Source organism: Tinamus guttatus, unplaced genomic scaffold, assembly GCF_059628265.1.
Source record: "Tinamus guttatus ecotype Peru unplaced genomic scaffold, ASM5962826v1 Tinamus_guttatus_pri_ptg000049l, whole genome shotgun sequence".
NCBI classification, from domain to species: Eukaryota; Metazoa; Chordata; class Aves; order Tinamiformes; family Tinamidae; genus Tinamus; species Tinamus guttatus.
In genome coordinates, this window is record NW_028288583.1 from 163,030 (window position 1) to 184,293 (window position 21,264).

The 21,264-nt window shown below is 53.9% G+C and overlaps 1 protein-coding gene and 1 long non-coding RNA gene across 2 annotated transcripts in view; one reads left to right on the plus strand and one right to left on the minus strand.

The window, feature by feature from the left end:
* Positions 1-21,264, plus strand: part of LOC148595876 (uncharacterized) — a 355,837-nt gene that overhangs the window by 17,459 nt on the left and 317,114 nt on the right. The window lies entirely within an intron of this gene.
* On the minus strand, positions 1,086-18,473 carry CUNH6orf89 (chromosome unknown C6orf89 homolog). Its single transcript, XM_088539774.1, has 8 exons — positions 18,447-18,473; positions 15,346-15,553; positions 14,078-14,243; positions 4,330-4,484; positions 4,021-4,160; positions 2,190-2,316; positions 1,941-2,064; positions 1,086-1,526 (listed from the first exon to the last, which is right to left on the minus strand). Exons 2-8 carry the CDS (start codon positions 15,532-15,534, stop codon positions 1,441-1,443), a joined length of 987 nt encoding a protein of 328 aa, XP_088395900.1. The 5' UTR covers positions 15,535-15,553; positions 18,447-18,473; the 3' UTR covers positions 1,086-1,440.

The window sequence follows — 21,264 nt, forward strand, 5'->3', positions numbered from 1 at the left end:
TCATCCCATTTGGCGGCTTTTGCCAGACTGCACTAAGATTAATAAACACAAAGTTTGCTCCCATTCTTCTGGCCTAGCTCAAAAACACCTCCTCCCCTTCCCTCAAAAACTCCCTGGGCTGGGGAGACATTTTCCCAATCTGTCATTTTACACGGACGTAAAACATTTACAAAGGGAAAGGTTCTTGCTCCTGAGAACGGAATTAACTTGCTTTCAAACCAACCCCCTCCCAGTTCCATATTAACAAGTGTGAGAGTATGTCCTGAAGCCCAGCCCTGGCCTGCGAGCCCAGCCACATCTGTGAGGGATCTTCTGCAGCAGGAACAGACCCAAGGGATCGGACTTGGAAGGGCCGGCGGCGTCCGCAGGCTGCGGGCGCCGACGCGGAGCCTCTCGCAGGGCACGGGGCAGCGCTCGAGCAGCGGCCGCGCGCGAAGGCAGCCTGGAAGGGACTTGGGACAAACAGAGTTTGCTCCGAACACAGAGTTTTGGGGCTGGAAGGAGTCGATGCAAAAAAAAAAAAAAAAAAAAAAAAAAAAAAAAAAAAAAAAGCCAGGGATGGGGAAGCTTCTAGGTGCTGCCATGGGTATCCCATGCAGGGAATGTGGCCAGCACCTCTCACAGCAAGGAATATATGAAAATGGATACGCCGGTGCTTTGGGTGCACAAACAGATGGTGAAACTTGTGAAGAGCTTCTCTGTGCCTGGCTCTGTCTCCATCCAAAACGACTGCACCCTGAGCAGCACCACCAGCAGGACCCGCCTCGGTAGTTTGCACAAAAGGAGATGGGAGGGGGGGAAAAAAAGCAGAGTTTCCATCTGACTCACCTGCAACTGCTGATAGAGCAGCAGGGAAGGGTGAGCACGAGACACGGAGAGGCCTGATCGGCCCCGCGCTGAGAGGAGGCTGCGGGGGGATGTCCGCGGGGAGGCTCGCGCCGGCCGGGAGCGCGGAGCAGAGCCGGGCTCCGCCGGGCGCTCTGCTGAGCCCGCGGCTCCGGACGCAGCGGGGACACGGGGCAGAGCAGGGACACGGCACCTCCTGCCAGGAGCACGGGGGTGTCGCACGGCCCCTGTGCCCCCAGCCCTCCCCAAAGTTCCTGAAGAGCCACAATCCACCAAGGGCACAAGGTGAATCTCATCCTGAGAAATCCCTCTGCTGCTCCTGGAAATAAATCCTTAGCTGCAAACCCAGGGCTTACCTGAGGGGACAGGGAAGGAGACAAGCAGCTCGAACATCTCCCAAAATACATCTGAGGAAAGGCAAAGAATTACCTTAAAGGTCAGGAAAACAGTCGTTTTTGAACACTGTAAACATGCAGGGTGGCAAAGCTGCCTGCCCCGTCGCCCTGGCTCGAGCGCTTTCAAGACGGTGCTTTGGCTGCAAAGCTGAAAGTCTTCTTGTCCTGGAAGCAGCTCGGTTTTCCCTCCTCCTTGTCCTTAGCTAGCAGATCCGTCACAGACGACCGCGGGCTCTGTCCCTTTGGCAGTGAAGCTCATCGTCCAGTAATCCGCGCTGGCAAAACCTTTGGGAGATGCAAGGAGGAGCCCAGGTTAGATGAATCCATCCCCAGGGCCTGCCCACACTCCCCACGGGGTGATAGCTCCACAGGAATTCCTTGAAAAGACACAGCCCTCCATGAAATGCTGCTTTTATAACACCCAGCAGAGCGTTTGTTGTTCCTCACGTTGACGCTACTGCTCCATTTAGCCACTTTACACTCAGCATCTCACAGTAGCAGGTTGATTGTGTTCCAGAAACTCCCGATCCAGAAGGATTGCTCTTCTTTCCCACTGCCAAAGTGCTGAAAGCCACCCCAGCGCGGAGATGTGATGGTGCAGACCACCTTCCTGGCAGTGAGCTACAAGAGATGCAGCTGGAAGCAGCCTCCTTGCTCCAAACGCTCCCGCAGACCCTGCATGTTGCAACAGGTACTCACCGAAATCCCCAGCCTCCAGCTGCACCTCGAAGGTCCTGCAGTGTCCTCTACACTTGTCCAGAGGCACCACGGTCAGCGTGAGCTGTCCGCTCCCCACAGCGAAGAGGCTGTGCAAGCTGTAGCTCTAGGATGAGAGCAGAAGGGAGGATATCAGGCCAGAAACCCCCCTTCCCTGACGCTTCTCTGTGGCAGCTGCCTCAAAAGGGGGGAATCTCACTGCCAGGAGCAGCTGGGGGATGAATTTCTCACCTTATTCCCTAAATCTGGATGGCGGATGAGGAAGCAGCTCTCCAGGGACACCGACTTAGGGAAGGACAGTAGAGAGGAAGCGGGGAAGAATTCCTGCAGAATCCGAGTTTTATTTGGAGACTTGTTCCTTAAAAATGAACAGATTAAAAACAGATCACACTGTGGTTATACTGGTGTTTAAAAGGCAAGATCCTTTCGGAAGGGGGAAATCAGTCCTGTGAGCAAAAACTTCTTCCTTTCTTAACCATGGGCTCCCTCCTTCCTTCTCCTTAGCACCTGCAGCACGACCACATGCACAGGGCACAGGCAGGTCACTATGGATACCTAAACAATTTCTTTCCCTTAGAAACATTCTGAATCATTGATCACGTTCAACAGTCACAACAGTGTGGGGAGGTGGCACCGTGCACAGCAGTAACTGGAACCACATGGCAAGGCGGGGGGAATCCAAATCCCTTTTCTAGGCCAGGGAACAAGACGGGAACAGGCAGGGTGGGGCCTGTTATTTTTACGTTTCTGATGAGTGGCTCTGCATGATTAATCGTTGTGCACCACGATCGCCCAGCGCCGGGCCTGGAAGTCACCCCAAGAACCACCTGGAGCCTGAGCCCAATTCCTGACCCCTTCGCGCCTTTCTCCAGGTCCGGTGCCCCGCGTGACGGAGGTGGCAGCACGCAGGACGCTGCTCCCTCGCTCCTACCCTCCCAGCTCTGTGCCAAGGGTCCCCTTCCTGACTGCTTTACTCGAAAAGCCTTGGCCAACGTGCTGGGCTGCTCCACAGCCTTGGAGAGCTCTGAACTGCTGAAATGTTTGGGCCCCACAGGACAAGAGGGATGTGGAGCTGCTGGAGAGAGTCCAGCGCAGGGCTACGAGGATGATCAGGGGCCTGGAACATCTGCCCTATGAGGAGAGGCTGAGGGAGCTGGGCCTGTTCAGCTGGAGAAGAGAAGGCTGAGAGGGGACCTGAGCAGTGTCTAGAAGTACCTCAAGGGAGGCAGTGAGGAGGATGGGGCCGGCCTCTTTTCACTGGTGGCTACCGACAGAACTAGAGGAAACGGCCACAAACCGAAGCACCAAAAGTTCCACAGGAACTTAAGGAAAAATTCCTTCCCAGTGAGGGTGCCAGAGCACTGGAACAGGCTGCCCAGAGAGGTTGTGGAGTCTCCTTCTCTGGAGATCTTCAAACCCACTTGGACGCAGTCCTGTGCCACGTGCTCTAGGTGACCCTGCGTGTGCAGGGGGGTTGGACTAGATGATCTCTAGAGGTCCCTTCCAACCCTAAGCATTCTATGATTCTATGATTCTATGAAACGTTTTGGACCCTCAGGAAGTTTTAGTGTGTTCCAAGGGGGCCGGGATTACGGGGAACTGGTTTTCCACCATGAGACCAAACTGTGGGGGACTGCAGGAGCCTCCGACCTTCCAGGGATTTGCAGAAGTCAAGGTAAGGCTTCTTAGCCAAAGCTAATGGCAACTGATTGTCATCGAGCACAGGTGATGAACCACCTTGGAAAGGGAAATGATTTGCCACAGGCAATCAGACCACAACCCACACAATCAGCATATGGATTGAAGAGCAGGACCAACCAGTCACAGGGGTATTTTGGTCTTGTAAAGGGAGAAGTATATGAAAGCCCAGTACAAACAACATCATCTTCATGGAGAAGCCTTCCACTTGAACGCAGGCAGCGCCAGGAGGGGGACAGAAATCCGTTTCTTTTTCCTGTCCCTCTAGTTGAAGTGCAACTGCTAAGTTATTCACACAGGCAAATCCTGGGCATTCCTGCAAAAGGGAAGTGTCTGTCTGCTGCGTGCTTTGTCTTTGACTCACCAGGGAAAGAAAAATGGGAAGCTCTGTCTTGGAAGGCAGCTCCACAGCTCAGCTGAATATTCTTCTGTTATAACCTCTGCCAGTCCTGGATCCTGGGACTGAAAATGCTTCAGCTCTTCGTAAGAAAGATACTGTCCTGTCTTAAACAACAAAAGAGAGCAGGATGAAAACGCGGCACCCGGGGCTTTTCCCCTCTCCTATTTCCACCCCGCCACAGAGGATCCAAGAGGGGCAGCTTAGCACACTCCTAACCACAGTTAATTAATAATTAGCTACTGGACTAATCACACAGCCCTACGAATCCGTTACCTTCATTAGAAAAGGCTGAGCCCTCTGGAGCTTCTCTGCTATTTCGCCAAAGTCTGTCACCACGGGGAGGCTCCTCACAGCAGAGCAGCCCGTGCAGTTTGCAGCGGGCACGGAGCTGTTCCGCCCGCATCCCGCTGCCCACCAGTCCTGGCATCCTTGGAGCAAACGAGAGAATCACATTTAATGAGACAAAAACTGAAACGCAAAGGAGACGGACTCTATGATGAAATCGTTATCCCAAACACTAAACAGGAAGGTTTCTCGTAGCTTCCCAGCTATGTTCTTCAAAAATTCCTACGGAGCAAGTGAACCGGGGCAGGAAACTCATCAGAGAACATTTCCAGCACAGGCTGAAGATCTTGGAGATACCATTTCTGGGTGAGAAGTCTGTGCTTTGCGCTGGGCGAAGCCCCAAAGCCCTGTGCATGGTTTGCAACACAGAGGCTGATGGAGAACATGGAATTTCACCAAAACGTGCTGCTGGCAAATTCATTCACTGCGTGTATTTGCTTGGGAGCTAAAATGGGAAGAAACTGCTGTTATCCTGCAGTCAACAGACTGGCCGACACTGAACGCTGCACACGTGCACGTCGCCAAAAAGCAGATTTCCGTGTGAAATAATTCCTTGAGGCCGATATCCGCCCTCCTTTCCCCAAACTAGCAGCTCTCCCAGCACGAGGAGTTAGGTAAACATTAAGAGCATTGAATGAAGGGTCCCCGTGAGGGTGTTGCCGAGTGCCCCACGCACTTCCATGTTAACGGATCCTCAGGAACAACCATCACACCGAGGGGACCCGGCTCTTATTAAACAGCAGCGACAACCCTGGCTCCAAAGCCGTATTTCTGTGAGGGAATTAAACTGGGAAAGGGGCAGGAAAGCCTCCCAAATGCCTGATCTGCTGATCTGGGAGGTGGGTTAGAAAAACCCAGGGCCCAGACCCGGTCGGGACCAGCATGGGTCAGAGCAGCTCATGGCCCTGGGACGGGGCTGCAGTCCCGGGTTTTTCTAACCCACCTCCCGGATCAGCAGATCAGGCATTCCCCTTGGGAAGCGGAGGGGATGGGAAAGGGGAGAAAGAGCAGAAAGGGAAGCCGGGCTGAAAGACAGAGCTGGGAAACAACGGGGCACGGCAAGGAAAATCAACCCTTCGTGCAGCCCTCCCCAAGGGTCCCCATTTCCAGCCTCGCTAACGCTCAGTGCGAGGGTCACTATCCATAAGTGCTGCTTCCTAGGAGGGCACTGGTTTTATTTTTCCTTCTGACATCTGCAGCAGACAGCAGAGGATTAAGGTTCATTGGGAGATAACTGCAAAGCTGCAGTTTAGGATTTATTTTGCTTTCCTCTCTCTCAGTATCTCCAGTCAACTCCCAACTGCTGGATTTCCCACCCTGCTGCTGGGATTTGGACTGAAAAGGATCAGGATGGAACTCCTACTCTTGCTGGAAGATGCATCCACACTGTTTTCAAGGGGCAGAAAAGGCAAAAAACAAAGTGTAAAATTCTAACTGCGAGCACCAGTCCCACTCCCATGAGAAACTGCTCCAAGGAACTTTCCCTCCCTGCTCACAAGAGCAAAAAGAAAATCTTTGTTCTCCCGGCTGTAGAAGGCTTCAGTTTTACAACAACAACAAAAACCTCAACTCACAAAAACCAGCTGGTCAGGGACGGGGAACAAAAGGCTGAAAGATCTCACCAGGGGAAGGGCAGCCGCCGCGAGCGGAGAATAAGGAAACGTAACTCATGGTCTGCCGCGACACCGGCGCGAACACGACTAGGATTTGCTTCCAGAGGAAAACTTAAGCATCATCATCCATGAGGATTAAGCCCCTAAAAACTTCCCCCTCCCTGGGCTCAGGGCTGTAACCCCCCAAAGGGGGTGCTAATCAGCTTGGTACAGAGCTCGGTTCCTCTTTTGAGCTGCTCCGGGATATTTGCATTCTCGATTGCTCGATTCAGGCGGTCGTTTCTTCTCCCCATGAATAACCCAAGGGCGCACGGGCCGATTGCAAATGCTGCAAGAGGGGCTGTGGGGTTTTTTCTTCTTTTATTTTTTGCAATTAATCTTTTAGACTGATTGTTGAGGCTGTTACAGCCTGCGCAGCCGCTCGCGTGTGACTGGCATGACAAGTACGGGCAGGAGCTTCGCCGGGGATGCTCGGCCTTCCCCTTTGGCTCCCTCCGCTCCTTCGGGATTATTCCCTGCCCGGACACCCTGGGGGATTGCTCTGGTTGAGGCTGACACGTACAACTCGCCGGGCACAGCGCAACGACCGCCTCCCCTTTGTGTTTTACTTGCCCACCCTTCCATGAGAAGGTTTGTCCAGCAGAACGTGGGTCCCTGGCTGTCCCCGTAAGCAAGAGCCGTGTTTATCCTGTTATTCTCCAGGACAAGAGCTGTCCCTGTGTCTGGACACGTCCCAGCTACAGCCGAGGCCCTTCCAGCTGCTAACGCAGCGCAGATGAAGAGATAACAACTCGCTCAAAACGCGCCCATGATTAATGCGAGGGGTTTACGAGCCGACTTTCCACGAGGCAGAGAAAATAATTTTCAAGTTACAATCACTCTGCAATGAGCACTCCGCCCTTCTTGGATGTTTTTGCAAAGGATCTCCCAAGTTTTTTGGCCGTCCCTAGGACTAGGAGGGCTGCATGTGCGCGCAGCCCCAGAGATGCTGGGTGGGGATGAACCAAACTGGATGCTGAAGAGATCATTAAAAAGATATGGCCCTGCCTGTGCCAGCTGCAGAGCAGCAATTAAACCCATGGAAACCTGCCCATATATGTGTGTATATGACAGCTACATCACAGGAAAATCTGGTGCGGGGAAAGGGGGGACTCTCCCAGGCCTATTGCCACCGTTACCCACAAAAAATAGAAGCAAGCTGCCCAGAAAGCTGTCAAATGCACCAAACAGCTCCACGACGTGTAAAAGTTGGTTCAAAAGCCCCGATTCCTCTTTCTGAGGTTGCTGTTTCCCAGCCCCAGCACATTACTCGCTAGGGACCAGTCCTAGGAGCAGTGGAGCAGCTCCAGCAAGGCCGGGAGGAATTCAGGGCTCCCGAGAAGGCCTGCTCTGTGCAGTGGGTTCGCACGACTCCATCCCTAGGACACAATTCCCAGGTAACCTCCGGATGGGGAGATGCCACGTTGGCCCCAGAGCCTCCTGGCGCTGCAAAGCGGAGAAGATGCTGCTCCCCACACACAGGGTCTCCCCACGGCTGCACATCCAACGCAGGGAGCTTCCCGAGCGGATCTGAACGGACCTCTTAAAAGAAGGGATCAGTAAGACCTCGGCCTACCTGCCGCCTTGGGCTGTGCTTTCTCCTTGGCAAAAGGGTGGATGTGTGGGCAGGTTGGGATACTTGCTTCCTCCTTCCTTCATTCTTGCAGCAGAAGGTTATCCACGAGCTGTTTCTTATAGTCGACCAAGGGCAGAGCTTTTTAATGACAAGTGAAGCCACCTGTAGGACTCCAAGCAATGAGGAGCCCAGGAAATTCATCCAATTACTACCTGCAACAGTGATCTAGAGCAGGGCTGCGGCTTTTCCTGCATTTGGAAATACCCCAATTCCAGATGCTGGATTTTACAACATTGTTTTCCATTATTTTAAGGACAGGGATTTGCAAGGTCTGGTCCTTAACCCTGAAGTGAGGCTGCAGCTCGTAATGGACCGTTCTTGCTCTGACAGCCAAAGAAGGCCAAGTTTTTCTTGCTCCTGAGGCATCATTAACCACTGGGGCCACTGCAGACTCACAGATACTGGACACCTCAAGAAAATAACCTGCTCCCTGTACAGCTATGCCAATGCAGGGGCTCTGCTATACGCTTGTCAACACCTCCCTACCCCTTATAGAAAGAAAAACCAGTATTTTAATAACTCAAAGCAATCTGCAGATATCAACTGATGATTACAGCCCATGACATGAGTAAATCTCATCATCTCTGGGAAAAGCAACTTTTCCCAAAGCTCCATCTTACTGAAGTTTTTCCAGCGGGCTAAAAGAATTGATCATTTTCCTGTCAAGTCAAAGTCAGATGAAGCCAACGGGTTCCTGAGCATGTGAGAAGGCAATCACGAGATGTGCTTACTAATCACAGCGTGGCAGTCCTGATTAAGGGAGGCATCACAGTGGGATTAACATGCAGGCTACAGAAAGGGTCCTTATTCAGCCCACTGCCCCTCGCCACTTCCTCACGTTGGACATTTCTGCAGCTCGGAGCATCCTGGGCATATTTTGACAAGAAAGCACCTCCCAGTTTACTTGAGAGCATTTTTAGGAAAAGCCATCAAGAAAATAATAACCACCCCCTGCCCAAGAGATCCCAGGTTGTTCTAGGTAAAAGGCAACAGCTCGAAGAAGATCTCATTCATTTCAGTAACGGGTAACGGCTGCTCAGACAACCCAAGGACGATCAGCCAGTCTCTAGCAAAGGACAAAATGGATTTTTGATCCGCCGCGACGCTGCGAAACGAAGCTGCTCAGCCTGGAGGAGCTCACAGGCCACGTGCACAAGGGAGCAGGACACGGGGACAAACTTGCACGTACCAACCAAACCGAAGGTCTCCTCGGAGGTCCCCTGCAGCCCTCGCGGCCGGGGCAATGACACCGTTTCCAACCCTGGTTGTTTCCATGTGCCTGGCAGCAGCCTGAGGCCGCAGGTTCGCCGGGGCTGCGCAGAGGGCTCTGCTTGTCCACCAAACGCCCCCATCTCCACGGCACAAACGCTCTTTGCGAGGGAAAACCCACCGCTTGCTTGTCAAACAAGGAGACAAGAAACCCTGAGGGCTTCACAATATAAAAGCAAAAGGGAGAGCTTAAACATTCTGGATTCCCACAGTTATTTGGGTTAGTTTGCTGTCAGCAAAGCCAAGCAAACAACCCCCTGGCTGAATCAAGGCCAAAATAAAGCAGTATATGAAAACATCCGGCACCACCCTGCGGGGCAGAGTCAGCCCTTTCTTTCCTCCCCATGAATGGGCCGACACTGCCTAAGAGTCAGGTTGTATCACCAAAGGGTCATTCACAAAACGGAGAAACAGGGTCAGCCAAACTGCGGGGACGGGAGGAAACAGGCACCTCCGAACGCTCCGGTCCCACAAACGGCCGCGTGAGGAGGTGCCCGAGAGCACACGAGCCTGAACAGGGCAAGTAAATTGGGCTGAGGAACAGACTGAAGACCTCTGCGAGCGAGGAGGAGGCTGCCCTGAAGGCAGCGAAGGCTTCTGGCCATCAGACCATAGAGCTGGGCAAGAAGAGAGAGGTCAAGACTGGCCTTGCGAGCGCACGGGCCCTTTTTGCCCAGCCCAGGATAATGGGGCACATGTGAGAAGCCAAAGGAAGCTGCCTGCAAAGGGTTCGGAGCAGGAAGATGCCAGAATGTGGCCGGACGCCAACGCGAGCCTCAAGCTGAGCGTGGAGGGGCAGAGGCTGCTGTTTGCTCCAGTGGAGCTGCCACCCATCCCTGCAAACAGCTCTCGATGCACCCGACGGGCCTCGCCATGGGACAGGCCGTTTGCAAGCTCTTGCCTGAAGTCCTGCAGCAAGGGTCGTTTCTCTGCTTTTTAGCCCTTTTGGCCTATGCAAAAGGGAGTCCTTAACACAAGCAGTCTGCCCTAAGCCAGGGTGGCCTCTATGGAATGGCTTTTCCACTGCTGAGCTGTGCACATGCACCTGATTTTGGGGGTGCCAGCTATTGACCCACTTGATTTTAAACCATGCAGGATGTATTTGGTCAGGACAGGACACCCTTATTAGGACCCACACTGGATTTGCCTTTCGGTCATGCCAGGGGTAGCGCACGTTGCACCAAGGAGAACCTGAGCGATCGGGAAGGCAGGGACACAAACCCGCCGCGCTGTCCCGCTTCCGTGGGATCGGGGAGGAGGCAGAGCAGGCTCCACAGAGGACCTCGGGCTCAGGAGCCTGACGGGGGGGCACACATGGAGTTTTCCTCACTATCTCCCCAAATCAGAAATCCAGCCCGGAGAGCCACTCCTGCCAACACCCATCTCCAGCTGAGACACGTCTGGTGGCACCTGAACATGGCCTCGGGAGCCCCCAACGATCCGGACAGGGTGCAAAGGACCCTCCCTGCAGAGGCAGACACGGAGCCGGCCCTGGGCACACGCTGCTGGAAGAGGAACTTTCGCTCTGCTTAGCCAGGATTCTGCTCTGTCTGGGTGGTTGGCAAAGAGCAGTTATCAACCAGTTGCCAACGGGCATCTTGGTTCGTAGTTAGATGTGGGTAAGGCTATTGGGATGTCACAGCACCACGAAGGGAAGAATCACGGATAAATGTGTAGAGTATCCACCATTATAATGTTAAAACTTCCATTAGAAAAGCGAAAAATCTTTTTCACGTGGCCCCTGGTACCACAAGCGCCGGGAGCTCCACTATCCTCACGTTCCTCCCTCTTCAGGGGACACAGAAGCGCTCTTACCTCTACTTTGCAGGTAGAGAGTGACAAAGTAGCGACTTCCCTTTTTGACATGGGCTGATGTGGACAAGGAGATGAATCCAGGGCACGCTGGCTCTGCCTTCCCCTCGGAAGCACAGCGGGAAGTCTCGTGTTGACCCACGTGCCCATGCGGAATTCGCTGTGGTTCCGATAACGGGTCCAGGCCGGCTGAGCCGGCGCATCCCGGGCCGGGATCTCGCGCCGGCTCCGCGCGGTGCCCACGTGCGGAGACGCCGTCTCCCCCGCGCGGCGCTGGCCCTTCTCGAGCGCTGCATAAACACGAGCTCAGGAAGGGCAGATGCAAACCACATTTCCGCACAACTTTTCCCCAAACCGATGGGACCTCGGTTCCCAGTCCTGGGAAAACAGCTGAAGGAGAGGCAAAGGGGCCAAACCCAAGGATCTAAAGGACAGCTTTGAAGAAACAAGGGGTGGAAACACTAGTTTTAATATGGGAATTGATCCGGGGGGAAAAAGCAGGCAGGCAGCAGAAGAGAAAAAGAGGCAGAAAGGAAATTTACTTTGGACGTGATCCTACAAACCTAAGGCAAGAGACATCCCCTCTTTGCACAAACTGCTCTTCACCTCTGCTGGGCCATTAATGGCTCAAAGGTCCTCCCACAGCCCCGGCCACACAGACAACCCTTGTCATCCGCAGCAGGGCTCTTGGGGCAGGAGGAAGGTGAGGAAGAGCAGGACACACGGAGCTGGGAGGAACGGGAAGCGATATCCTGCCCGCGCGCTCCTCCGGGAGCCCGGACACCACCCGAACCCGCCAGCCTCTCCGAGGAGCCGGAGGGCCTCCTTGGTGGGGCAACAGGCTCCAGTCCTGGACACAAACCTGCTCCAAAAGCTCTACGGCCAAAACGGGCTTGGAAGAGGGAGCTCAGCCCCGGCGCCGGGTGCGGAGGACACGGAACGGAGCAGCCGGGGCCCCCGCTCCGCTCCCCGCTCCAGGACCCTCCGCGCGGCTCACGGGAGCCTTCCGGCACAGCAGGATTTGAACGGTGCCCAAGCACACGAAGCTCCGAGCTTCACCTCAGCCCCTCCAAAATTAACCTACCGTGGACTCACATGGAGAAAGGAAGAGGAGTCTGCAGCCCACACCCTGGGCTAGCGGTTCCTTCTGCTCCGTCTCCCTGCATGGGTTTTCTCCTAGACCTGCTCGCGCTCACAGCAAGCACCACGAGGGCAGATGTGACATTAGCCTTTCCCCTCAGGGCACCCCAAGGGGAAAGCAAAGGGCAGAGTGTTGCAGCACGCACGGGAAGCGCCTGGGAGCCCGCCCGGCCCCACACCACGCCGCTTACCTCCCCTCGGCCCTGCTGCAGCTTTTTTCCCCTTTTTTGTTTTTTTTTAGCAGGGTACGTTGGACAAAAAGCACCGAGATGTCACCAGCGCCGCCGGGACAGCCCCGGGGAGCTGCAGCTGCCCGCTGGGAAGGCCGGACACGCGGGATTCCCACAGGAATCCAGCCAAGGTTGAGCCTGGGTGCTGCGCTCTCCCAGGCGAATCCGCGCGGCCCGGCCCGGCTCGAGGCACGAGGGAAGGCAGCCGAGCCCTCCCCAGCACACTTGTTAATTGGGGCATGCTGTAATTTTCACCTAACAACCTAACACGTCGCAAAGGCGGAGGGGGAACAGCCTCAGCCCATCTGCACCACCCTCCCACCCCAGACCTGGCCTTCTGCCCATCCATACTGCTAACCCCTTCGGGAGCTCTCCGGGCACTATGGAGGCACAAGGGATTTTGTGTTTAACACCAACCACATCCTGCCTTGCCAAAAAACCTGGTTTTCCCTTGCTCTCCTCGGATATTTCCCTGTTTTCCCCCCATTGAGCTGTTTTCACATGAGTAGCCCAACGCCTGTTTATCTTCACAGCAAGATGCCCGTGACTTTCTGCCCTGCAACAAGGGCCACCCCTGTCCTAGAAACCTTTGGTGTCCCAAGGAACCTCACTGGACTCTCCCCACCCACAGGGTGGCCCTGTGCAAACACGGTGGCGTTTGAAGGACGCTTCTGCCAGCGCCTCCTGATCAAAATTACATGCACCCAGCACGAGCCTAGGAGCTTCTGTTGGTTTCCATCTCAGCGCAGGAGGAGAGGGCAGTGCCAACCGAAACGCTGCAGACCAGCAGGCTGCCGATGCCAAGTGGGTCTCTGCACCTTGTTTCTTCCTCCCCGTGGGAGATCCTGATTGATAAGGAAGGCGATGAACCACGCGGGGTACCCTGGCCCTTCCATAGGGACTCGGATCCACAAAGTCACACACGTTGGTGGCACAGGGGGACACACACAACCCAGAACCGGGCTGGCATTGCGGGGCGACCGTTTTAGCTCTGGCAGGAAGGTCAGAGCCCGAACACAGAACTGTGGCACAATGAGCCTAACATAAGCTAAACCTAAATATAAACCAGCCAAGGGCACAGACACAGGGGTTTGTTTTTACTGCGAGCCAAGAGACGACCGACACGGTGCCACTTCCCTGCTCCAAATAATTCAGGGCTTTATCGTTGCTGACAGTCTTTGTGTTTTATCACAGAGGCAGAGCCCGTCTTACGCCCATTTGCCAGCCTAAGTCGGTGGAAACGATTAACAAGGAATGGGAAACACTCAAACCTTCCCATTTCTATTATACCATGCTCAGAACATCTATTATCTTCATCTCCCATGACGGGGCCACGTAATTAGGGAACCAGTTATCTAGGTGCCTCACACACACATTACCCTTAACGTTAATTCAACTGCTACAAACACTGTTGCCAAATTTTCCAATATGCCACTTGGCAAAAATTGCTTTTTTTCTTAAACCCCGGTCATGTGTTGACAATTCTACACAAATACCAAGATGTGGTTGACAAACTGTTTCTGCTTGCTTACTCAGAAAAGAAATAAACACAATAAACCCAAAAGTAGCAGTATTTTACCTGCTACTATCTCTACAATAGGGCTCTACTTGAAGGTATCGAGACCTTCACTGAGATTTTTTAGAGAAAGGGCAACTTTGGGGGAAAGAAAAAACACTGAGAAGTTAAGAACAAAGAAAAGAGAACATGCAAGAAGAAAATGATGAAGTTAGAAAATAGACTACAGTCCCAAACAATAGCTGGGAAATTGCTCCTGCTAAAATACAGGATGTTATTTTTAACTATAGTGGTAAGAAAAAAGAAAAACATGGTGTGATGCCAGTAACACATTTGCTAGTTGGTGCCCGGGGAGATGTGCACGGCTGGTATTTAACTCGGTATTTCTAGCTATGTTAGAGCACAGAAATGATTTCCTTACTCTCGAGCATGTACTTCTTGGCAATCGGCAGGGAGAGCAGGCGGATGTGAGCGACGAGGGAGCCCCAGGCGTGGGCCCTGGAGAGCGGCGCGTCGGGCGGCCCCGGGCTGGCCGGCTGCAGCACGACGTACGCGGTGAGCAGGAGCAGCGCCAGCGTGAGCACGGCCTGCGAGGACAGAGGCACGCGGTGAGCGGCGCCGCGCGGCCCATATTCCTATTGGAGCCCTGCCAAAGAGCTGGACACGGGGCCACGAGGAACAGCCACAGCCCGGGCTGGTTCCTCCTGCCTCACCACATAAGAGCTTGGGCTCCCGCCAGACCTCTTGCATGGCGTTTTAGGGGCACCCTGCAGAAATTGCTTCAAAATGCTTTGGCAGAGTTGGCACCAATTCCCTCCTCCATACTAGGCTTTGAATAAGCTTTAAAGGGATGATATGACACATTTTTCCCCCGGTCAAAGTCAAAATGAATCAACGGCAAAAACAAGAAAAGAAGCTCCAAGAAACTGGAAGTTCCAATTTCCAGTTTCCTGATCTCCTTGCCTTGTTACACAGCATTTATAGGATGGGGAACAAGATATCTTGAATTCTTCTCCAAATAGAAACTTTTAATGATTAAGCTACAAAGAATATTACTAAATGATGATTACTAGAACATTACTAAATGATGATATATTATTCACTCTGATGATATATTATTCACTCTATATTTTCACTCTGTAGCAAATATCTCCAAATCACCTAGCAAAAAAGCATCCTTTCACCCATTTGGTAATACTGTGCATAGTATCTTGGGAGTTAATGTTCTCAAACATTTTTCCACCATCAAATTTCACGGCAATAGGTCCATTTTACAGAGTAGAGGCAGAATGAAGACAGGTAGAAGCCTGTGGCAGGATCAGAAGCAGAACTTCGACCTCTCAATTACCCAACCCTGAACTTTAAGACTCTCCTTCCTTCTTCACATTTCTGCTAAAGGTGCTGATGTTGGAAATCTTTCCCTGCAGAATCAATCCAAAGGCCTCATTGTTTAATAACTTAAGGAGTAGGAAGCGTTGACGTGTTGACTTTCAACACACGTATGAAATTCCAAGCCACATTCAGCCTTCCTTCTGTTTGCAAACCAACTCATGGAAGGAAGGAGGTAAGCTGCATTTAATGGCTTTTTGTAAGTACAGTTCAGGAGAATTCATCAAGAAAATGCAAAAGGAAATAAAAGGCTCAGGTGCAAAAGATCTTCAGCCTCTCCCACGGTCCCTGATGTCTTACCTTGTAGAGAAATGCTAAGATAGGGTACCGTGGAGGTCCTCTTTGGGGTTCATTCCTTTCCAAGAGCTGCTTGACGAACTTCTCAATGGCTCTTTCCGACATCCCGCACTGGTGGCCCGTCTGCCGCACCAGCTCGATCGTCTCGGAGAGCTTGTCATAGATGCTGAGTTCGCTGGTCGTAAGCTCCATGGCCGCCGATGAGAAAGCCCTGCAGAGAGACCCAACAACGTCAACAGAAAATCCCACCCGGCCACGCTGCTCCCGCGCGCCCGGCAAGGGGAGCGCAGGAAGGTCCTTCTGCCCGTGAGAGGCTTCTCTGGAGCAAACCTGTCTGCAGCCAAGACACGAGTTAGCCGAGCCCGAAACAGCCTCCGCTGCTTTAGCGTCTCCCAGGGACCAAAAGAAGCCAGAAAATTAACCGATTGAGAGGCTCAGCTCATGTAAACTTCCCCAAAATCACTGAATCTCCAGTTCTTCACTCATTCCTTACAAGCCTGAAGCACGACGTGGTTCCTCACCAAGCGGGAGAGCCAGCAGAGCACAACTGACCCACACGCCGCAGCAAAGCCGAGCGCTCCCGCACTGTAAATTCTAATCACTTCCCTTAACACAGTTTTCTTTTTTTTTTTTTTTTTCCCTGATTAAATCCCCTGTTAACGACAAGAACGGGAGAGAGAAACAAGCAGTATGTGTGGGGCAAAGTTTAAGATTTTACAATATATTTATGTTTACGCAACGAAACGTCCAGGTCAACTGATCATTGGGCAACAGCAACGCGATAGTGCCATGGCCTGGAGGCAAGCCAAGGTCTTAGGGTTGTGTTCCTCCCCAAATCTGCCATCAGGTCACTCACGAACGGGAACGCCATGTGACCACAAATTGCACGGCTAACCAGAGACCAAATGGCACGTGACACATTTCCCACCACGAAATTCCAACAGGGACTCTTGCAAGAACACACCGAGGAGCCAACAACTCAAGGTGCCATCGAAGAACCGCTGTTCCTCTGTCACCGAGGCAGAAGCTGCAATACCCAGAACTGCAGCTGGGCTGAAGAGAAGATAGAAGGAAGGATCCGGAGAAGCTAAAAGCTGGAAAGAAGAGAATGCCATTGCTAGAGGGATGTTTAGCCTTGGCAAAATGCTACCCAGGGCGAGAGAGCACCTGTGAGGTCTTATGTTGCTTCTTTTGTTCCGAGCTCGGAAAACTCTAACCTGGATCAAACTGGAAACATAAAATCCCAAGATGTGTGGCAATTTTCCACAGGACCACTGGCTGCAGCAATCACTCCCTTTTCCCCATCTGCGCTCCAGCGTCAACTCCCTGTTCTGCTCTTGCGCATTTGTCTTTATGGTCACATGGGGAATCAGATCAGGAAAATTATCTGGCTGGAAAATAACCCTTATTTGTTTAGGCAGCAACTGCCAAAGCGTCCGGCTCCAGCAGCTCATGTCAGACGTTACATTAACATTAGTGTCAAATATCTAACTGCAGCCGTAGAAACACCAAAACAGCAAATTGTCAAACTAAAACCCCAAGCCCCCAACGGGAACACGCTGCCCCACACTGCCTGGTTAATTCGTTTCTGGCCCTGCTCTGCCACCGTTCCTGCCACTCGCTGCAGATTTGTCCTGGATCTTGCTGCCTGGGCAGACTCAAGGGCTTGAGGTGCCCAAAAGCAGGTTTGCTCGATATCCCATTGTGGACTGCAGGTTCTCCAAGGCCGGGATCCTTCCTTCCGACCTACAAAGCACCTGGAAGGCCCTTGGCTCTATAAAGCCAGCACGCTGCTTTATTAACTCTTTCATTAAGAAACAGCCTAATTGATAAAACAGGCAACAGCTGGCACATCTGTAGGGTACTAAATGCCTTTTTCTTCTTTTTTTTCCCAGCTTTTATGATTACTCGTCCTGACGCTGCAAGACCACTACAGTAAATGGTCTAAAGGGCGACCTCGCTTCCTCCAGCTCCCAAGGGCCGAAGTTCAAGCCCACGAGCCTCTCCCATAGGGCAGCAGCTTCAGCAAACTCTCCCCGCTCGAGACGCTTTCGGGATCCCTGTGGAAATGCCGTCGGCCGAGGCAGCTTCCCCTTCTCCGAGCGGGAGCTCCAGGGATGCAGCTCCCTTCTCCCCTCCGCGCCGGCTCCTCCGGCGACGGCCCCCGCGAGTCCCGGGCAGGCACCGAAGGAAACGCGGCCGCCCCTCCGCAAACCCAGCAGCCAGCCGTGCCCTCGGCCAGGAAATAAAGCGTTTTCCTAATAAATTGCTTTGAGAACAGACGAGGCCTAAAAAAACCCCACGATCCATCAGTTCCCTCCCTAACAGCACAACACGAAACAACGTGAGGCTGCAGCGGGTGTCAGCAGCGACCGAGTGTCGCCGCTTTTAGGCGGCCCCACGTCAGGAACGGGCTGGTTAGGGCAAACGGCTGCGCTTAGCGCGAATTTAACAGCTCCCGCGGTCCAGGAGGAACCGGAGCACCCGCACGCCTCGGGATGGGCCCCGAGGCTTTGGAAAGGCTGGATATTTAGAGGGAAATGCCGAGAGAGGAGGCGTTTCGCGGAGGGGAGATGCTCCGTGTCCATGCCGGCCGGGCTGTCAGACCTGGGAAAGATCAGTAATAAGTAAAAGGCTCTTTTGGTGCCATCGGCTCGGTGACATGGGGACGGCGGAGGGGGTGGCAGGTCACAGCCGCCGCCCCGTGTCCCCGGCCGGGCCCAGGAACAGGCCCCGCTCGCTGCGAAGCCCCTGGGAAGGGGCCCAGCCCCCGGTCTCGCTCGGATGGTTCCCCGCTGGCCTCAGAGCAGCCCCCAAAAGGGGGTGCCCACCCCCCCAAAAAAAAAAATCGCTATCCCTGGAAAGGGGGGTACTGCCCCCAAACCTGGGCGCCACCGAACCGCGGGGCACCTCCCAAACCGGGTCCCCCCAAGACGGGGTGCGCCCCCCAAAGCTCGGTACCTCCCGAGCCTCGGTGTCCCCCAACAGAGCCCCCCGCCGCCCCCCAAGGCTGCGGGGCCCGCGAGGCGCCGCCGCCTCCGCCCGGGCCCGGCCGCCCCGCGGAGCTCGCGGCTCCCTCCTCCCGCCGCCGCCTCCCGCCTCACCCGGCACCGCCCGGCGGCCGCTCCGCTCCCCCCGCTCCGCTCCGCTCCGCCCGCCGGGGCCGCGGGCCGGGACGCGCCGCCGCTTCCTGCTTCCGGCCCGGCCCTCGGGGCCCGCCCCGGCCCGCGGCTCCCCCGGGCCCTGCGGCCGCCCCGGCGGGGGGAGCCCTGAGACCCCCCCGAGCCCCGAACCGGCCCGCGGCGCCCCGGGAGCCCCCGGCCCGCGCGGGGCTGCGACACCCCGGAGACCCCCGTCCGTCCCCTCCGAGACCCCCCAGGAGCCGCTCGGGGCCGGGACACCCTTGACACCCCCGTCCGTCCCCTCCGAGACCCCCCAGGAGCCGCTCGGGGCCGTGACACCCCTGACACCCCCGTCCGTCCCCTCCCAGACCCCCCCCAGACCGGTGACACCCCTGAGACTCCCCCCGTCCCCACCCAGGGCCACTCAGGGCTGTGACACCCCTGCGACCCCTGCCCATCTCCTCTGAACCCCCCCCAAAGGTTTGTGGCCCCCCTGAGACCCCCCCTCAGGACCCACTTGATCCCCTGACACCCCTAAGACCCCCCTGCCCAAACCTGCTGAGTCCCCCCAAGTCTCCCCCCGACCAGCACCTGCCCTGGCCCAAGACACCCCCGGGCCCCCCCAAGTCCCCTTTTGTCTTCCCCAGTGCCCACCTGAGCCCATGACACCCCCAAACCCCCCCAAAGCCCCCACCTGCCCCCCGAGCACCCGTGGGTGCCCCTCACAGACCCCTGCAAACCACAGGGACCCCCAGGGCCTCCCCCATTCCCACCGCACCCCCAGCACCCCCCTGAGCACCCCAAGACCCGCCAGGAGCAGCCAGGGCCCCCGGGCCCCTCCGCGTGGCCCCGCTCCCCTGCCCCATCGTGTGTTCGTTCTCAGCCCCAACAACTTCCCATGGCGCTGGATTCTGCCCCCTTTACCAAACACTGCGAGAAAAAGGACTTCCCCGGTCAGCCCCGCGTTTCCGGCCTTTTAAATCTCAGCTTGTGAAGTGGGAAAAGAAAATAAAAACAAGGAGGGCTGCAGCTCTTTGCTCACAGCCCGCGTGCCGAGGGAAGGAGGACGGTGCCAGGAGCAGGTGGTTTTCCCTTTGCTTGTCTCAGTTTCCCCACTATGAGCTGATCTCTTCTCCCTTTGCTCCTTATTTTTTCTTTATCCGCAGATAGGAATAAATGACTGTTGCATTGGATGGTGGCACAGAGCTGGGAACCAGCATATCCAGAACTGGTGGTTTGTTAAAATTCCTCGGGATCCCATCCAGCTCCTGTGCTTTAAAGGTGCAAAGGAGCCGAGGGATGGGAAATGCTCAATGGCTTCAGGCTGGGAATGTGGATTTTGCATCGACGTCACTTGGGAAGTTCCCGTGTTTCTCGTCGAGCACCTTTCATAATTAGGAATGGCTTGAAGGGAAGCAACCTGGCATTTATATTTATATATATATATATATAAACAAACACACTTGTGGTACAAATAAATATGCTTTTGCATGTTACTATTAATACCTTAGACCTTGATCTGTCTCCAACTACTCATGCATGTGTTTAAGAACTTGCAAATGAGGAGTCCCTTTGATTTGAAACTGCAAAGAACTGGGATTCCCGGTTATTAAAGGCAGAAAGTGCTTTGAAACTGAGGCAGCAGGTTTCTCAGCATGCTTTTTGGGGTTGTTTTTTTAATTTATTCTATGTTATTTTATTTTTTTGGCATTTCCCTCAGCTTGGCAAAAAATAATAATAATTTCCAAGTTGGCACGGGAGGTTTTTATAAAAGCAAAATTTGTTTTGGCTTTTGTACATGTAGCTTCTGGCGGAATGAAACAGCCGTTTCTTTCATCCTGACAGTCTTTGGAGCCATCTCCTCTCCAAGTCTCCACTTCAGAGCGTCCTTTTCTTTATTTGCAACAGCAATTTTACATAGATGGAAGGAATTGCTGCATTTGCTGCCATCTAATGGGAGAGTTTAGCCTGGGCCACCTCAACCCCATCTTCTCGTGCAGGCAAATGCTCTTGCCGAGCGCTGTAACAGAACCCCAAAATATCCAGAATAAGAGCCGTTTTTGTATACTGTTATTGCAAATGAAACTCTTATTGACTATATTTTTGTAAAACCATCAACAAGACAGGTTTTCCTTCAGCTACTTCACTCTGCTGAATATACATTTAAATAAGAGTGGCAACCAAAAACAATCTGAGCATGGTTATTTTCCAAAATCTGCACGTAGTCACTGTGTTTAGATATATCTGTTGAGCTGCTGGGGGAAGAAGCAATACACTTCCCTCTGTAATATTAAAAAAAGCATAATATATATATATATATTTTTTTTCTCCTTTGTCTGCATGGCTTTCTCTGCAAAGAGACATTTCTCTGCTCTGAGTTGTAAAGAAATAAAAAATAAACTGGGAGCTCAAGATGCAGCTGGGCTCCTTCTCCACCTCGTTCCTTAGCCAGGTTTCAGTGTCCAAATCCAAGTGGTCAAGTTTCCCGACAAGTTTTTCCAAGCGTTTGGGTGCTTTGGGGCTGGGTTTTACTCGAGGCCCATTACATGGGCAGGAGATGGATGACGGGCTGCACGTTCCCGATGGCTCTTGCTCCGAGCAGTGGGAAGCAGCCAAGCTGGACGCGCGGGGAGCAGAGCTGGCACCCGTGGGAAGCAGAGCTGGGGCCCGGGGGCTGTTTTGGCGCTTTTCCAGCTGTTTCAACTCAAAGCGGGCAACCAGCCCACATCAGCAGCAGCCCCATTTCTTCTGCACTGGCTTTGGTTCCTCTTCTACCTTGGTCTTCAGTTGCTCTTCACGG

Excerpts from the sequence above, each read along its gene's own strand:
- CUNH6orf89 (XM_088539774.1), bottom strand. The coding sequence starts at position 15,534 with ATGGAGCTTACGACCAGCGAACTCAGCATCTATGACAAGCTCTCCGAG. Across the intron at positions 4,161-4,329 it reads CTCAGCCTTTTCTAATGAAG|ACAGGACAGTATCTTTCTTA; the intron begins GTAACGGATTCG and ends TTGTTGTTTAAG. Across the intron at positions 2,065-2,189 it reads ATCCAGATTTAGGGAATAAG|AGCTACAGCTTGCACAGCCT; the intron begins GTGAGAAATTCA and ends CTCTCATCCTAG.